The 4,130-nt window shown below is 38.2% G+C and overlaps 1 protein-coding gene across 1 annotated transcript; it reads right to left on the reverse strand.

The window, feature by feature from the left end:
* Nucleotides 1-1,492: 1,492 nt before the first annotated feature.
* On the reverse strand, nt 1,493-3,984 carry Tsp_07676 (homeobox protein Meis1; the record flags this gene model as incomplete). The annotated part of the gene is made up of 5 exons (XM_003381091.1): nt 1,493-1,963; nt 2,651-2,701; nt 2,893-2,943; nt 3,000-3,141; nt 3,656-3,984. Coding segments are annotated over 5 exons (1,044 nt in total), but the record flags the coding sequence as incomplete, so codon positions are not given.
* Between the last annotated feature and the right edge of the window lie 146 nt (nt 3,985-4,130).

Here is a 4,130-nt window from a genome sequence, read left to right on the forward strand (position 1 = left end):
TTGGGCTTGGGCCCGGAAATGTGATCAGCCAGACAAAAGCGCAAAGGGACCGGCGTAGTCCAATCGGCAAAGATCGATCGTTCTACTCAGTCATGCATGACAAGCATTAGCAAACCGACTGAATCAAGCCGAAAATCTCGTTAACATAATATCTCTCCCCCCCTCTCTACTTCTTTCCACTTTTCTTCAACCGCAGAGGTCCGTTAGCAAAACGGTCCCGTGGGCGCTGGCGTGAATATCAATTCGCCTTTCAATAAATTGACCAATCACGGTTTTTCGAACAAAGCTTACTGTATAAACTGCCGACAATCGATGAACTATTATTACTGTTGCTATTATTATTATTATTATTATTATTATAGTGGCAATAGCAGTAGTATTAACTGAAAACTAATTGACTACTTAAGTAATTTATATTGCAGTGACTAATTTTCTTCTGAATACATTTTATTCACAAAAAATATATTTAGCTATAGTTTACTTTTCAGTTCTGTTTCATTAAAAATGTTTGGTAAATTCAAGCCACTCCTATAAATAACTGTGCAAAGTATTTGTTGTTTACCAGAAATCGAACAGGGCAGGTTCAGCCAGCGGCCACATTCTACGTCTCACACCTGTCACACCCCCGTTAGTGTCCGATGCGCGCGCGACATGTTCTCAAAAGCTAACCTAGAAATGTCCATCCATCTTCTACTGTCTATTGCTTTCACGTTGTCAAGTTCTGCTTGAATACTGATATTAAAATTAAAAACAAAAACTTACCCGCTTCTGAGACAGCGTCGAAGCTACTTCCAGCACCGTGATGTTGATGCTGATGCTGATGATGATGTGGTTGTTGATGCTGTTGTTGTTGGACAATCATATGCTGCTGAGTGACCACGACATCCGTAGACTGCAGACCAGATGCAAGCAAGTCCATGGTTGTTCTGAGACTAGCGCCAACGCTCGGCGATTCTACAGGACTATTGACAGCTGATGATGATGACCGATGACCAGCGGTCAGCAAATTGTGTCCTGTAGTAGATGGAGTATTGCACCGGACTTGTTGTGGCTGTTGTTGTTGTTGCTGCTGCTGCTGCTGTTGTTGTCCGCGATTCTTAAAATGAAACAACTTGAAGAACTATGAGTATGCATGCATGCATGCATGTGAAGAAATCAAAATTCACCTAGAACTAATTTATTATTAAGCAACGTTTCGCTACAAATCAAGAGACAAATGCTCTGGCAACACTAGCTTAAGCAAGAAAGGTCAACATAAAACTAACTATAAAATTACAATTTGATTTCACCTTATCGTAGACTAATATTTGCGCGCTAATGTGTGCAAAGTAAAGACTAAGTGTACGTAAAAGTACGTAATTACAAAAATGACAAACAAAAAGTGTATTTAACTTAAAACTTAACGATGATTGTTTAAAATTTTTCAACAAACAGTTTAAAAGTTTATATCAATAAATTAACAATTACAACACAAAGAAGAGTAAAAAGGAAATCATACCAAATCTTCAAGATGCAAGTGCTCACCAACTGGCGTGCTCGGTTCTTCGGACAAGCGTCCACCACAGCTGCTGTTGCTGGTCGACGTACGACCATCATAGGCACTGCCAACGCTAGACGGGCACAAACCAACAGTGTTGTTCGGACTCAACGAGCCAGCAGTATTGTAATGAGAAGAAAATGACTGTACACCGCCGCCCATCGGTGTAGTCGGAGTTTGCAAGCCACAACCGCTGTCACCAGCCGGTGTAGAACCGGCTCCACTGCCAGGCGTGAGCGACACGCCGGACAAGCCCACGACTGATCCTCCTGCACCACCGCCACTTCCAGGTCCACCGGTCAGGTGGGATTCAGAAGTAGATGATGCACTACTACCAGCACGTTCTTCAGCCACTAGATCAGTTGGCATCTTTCCTTTCAAACAGTTGATATAACGTTGGCAGAAATTGTCACAAAGTTCGTGAACCTTCATACATATATATAATCACAACAACAAGTGATCATCAATTTTTTTACGCAATTACAAAAAAATACATTGCAAATTACATCAATAAATGAGTAACTGCGCAAAGAAAAAAATGCATGCATGTATTTACTGTACATGCATACAGTGTGCATGCATTGTTTGTTAAATACAATTACTATTTATAATAAACAATTGTAATGCATTCTAATCTATGCATATTTGTGTTTAATGGAAATCTACTGTGTATTGGGGAAGAAATTAAATAATTGATAATTTAGTCTGTTCATGAGTGAAACAAGAATTTCGCGAAAAAGTAACGCCAGAAGGCAGGCAGGCAAGCAAGCAAGCAAGCAAGCAAGCAAGTCACACTACGGCAACAACACGCGACAACACATCCATCTTCTTCAACCGAACTGGCTGTTTGTTCGGCGCCTTGCTGAAGCTAACCAGACAGACAGACAGCCAGAAAACTAACCGACGAAGCAACTAAAGCTGACTAACCTACGTGTGTCAGGCTACGAATAGAAAGAAGTCAGTATTTTCTAAAACTAAACAAAGTTGACCACGGTTGTCCGGTAGTGCATTACTTATTAACATCTAGCCTAGTATCGGTCAAGCGCGCAAGGACAAAATGAAAAACGAGAATGCAGAAATGATAGAAAGCAAATTCTTCTCCTAATTCATTACCTTTTCCAATTCGAGCAAGTGAAAACGCAACACTTGGATCGCTTGTACCATCTAAAAAGTGCAACGTATACAATAAGAAAATATATGATCAACAAAAAAAACGGATGAATTGATAGAAATTATTTTTTCAAACTTTTTACATTCAAAATGATTAATATATATATATATATATATATATATATATATATATATATATATATATATATATATATATATATATATATGTAATGATATCAACTTACCAATGCGTCCAGTTCACCGTTGGGCGTGTAGTACGGCTTGTCAGTACGCATCTGCGAACGATTAAAATGCATTGAAAAAAATTAAAAAAATTGCTTTCAACACATACTTGTTTAGCAAACAACGCCACATCTTCGTTGAAACTGTCTGATGAGCACACATCCACACCACTGGCGCCCATTTCACGAGGTGTACATGTAGCCAGTTCACATTTTTCAAAAATCAACGTCAACAAAGGAAACAATGGATGGCTAAAAGAGCAAATAATATTTTTCAATAATTACTTGGGTTAATTATTTATTCTATACTTTTCAATCTACCACTACTGAAGAAGGATTGCATTTTAATTAGAAAATTGTTCAATTATAAAATACCTTAACCACACTTTCACATAGTTATATATATATATTATTTATTTTATTTATTTATTTAGTTAGTTAAGTACGAAAAGAACTAAAAAAATACATTTTTTTAAATATTAAATGTTTATATTTTAAAAAATAAAATTTCAATAAAACTGTTGAGAGACTTCCTTTCATCACTTGCTCGATGAACTAACTCACTGATCAATAAACATAATATTGTGAATCGTGTGAATTATCAACTATGTTACAAGCTATCGAACGAAAGAAAAATTAAAACAATCACATTAGCCATTAATTTTTTTTTCAAATACACGAATTACTTTCAACTGACCAGTATATTAAAAGACAAATGAATATATGTCTAACAAATACAAAATCAAGAAAAAAAAGAATGACATACTTTTGAACGGATTCTTTGTCCCGTTTGAGCTGACAGTCTGAAAGCAGCTCAGCACGATGACTTCCACTGGCCAGCATATGGTTGGCCGTTTGAGCGCCTGACGGTGAGCCGTGAACAGAAGCTGTACTAGCGCCGGCAGGGGTCGGGTAGCCAGGTTGGTAGAAGCATAACGATGTTGGTGAACCTCCGGCACCGTCAGAGGGTAAGGTGTTAGTGCCGGGTTGAGTTGGAGTTGCGCCTGAAGCAGTTTGACCTCCATAAGCTGCCGTAGCTTGGTGCAAATCTAACGATGACTGAAGTACGTAATGACTGACCGCAGACTCGTCGAACTACATAGAAAAAAAATTCATTTTGCAACGACGCTAACAACAGTAATATGTCATCAACAGTTAGATCATAGACGGACTAATAATTATAACATTCAAACCAAAACCTGGTCAAAGCGGCACATCAGTCCATTATGATGCTGGTCAAA

The sequence above is a fragment of the Trichinella spiralis genome, assembly GCF_000181795.1.
Source record: "Trichinella spiralis strain ISS 195 chromosome Unknown Scfld2, whole genome shotgun sequence".
Lineage (NCBI taxonomy): Eukaryota > Metazoa > Nematoda > Enoplea > Trichinellida > Trichinellidae > Trichinella > Trichinella spiralis.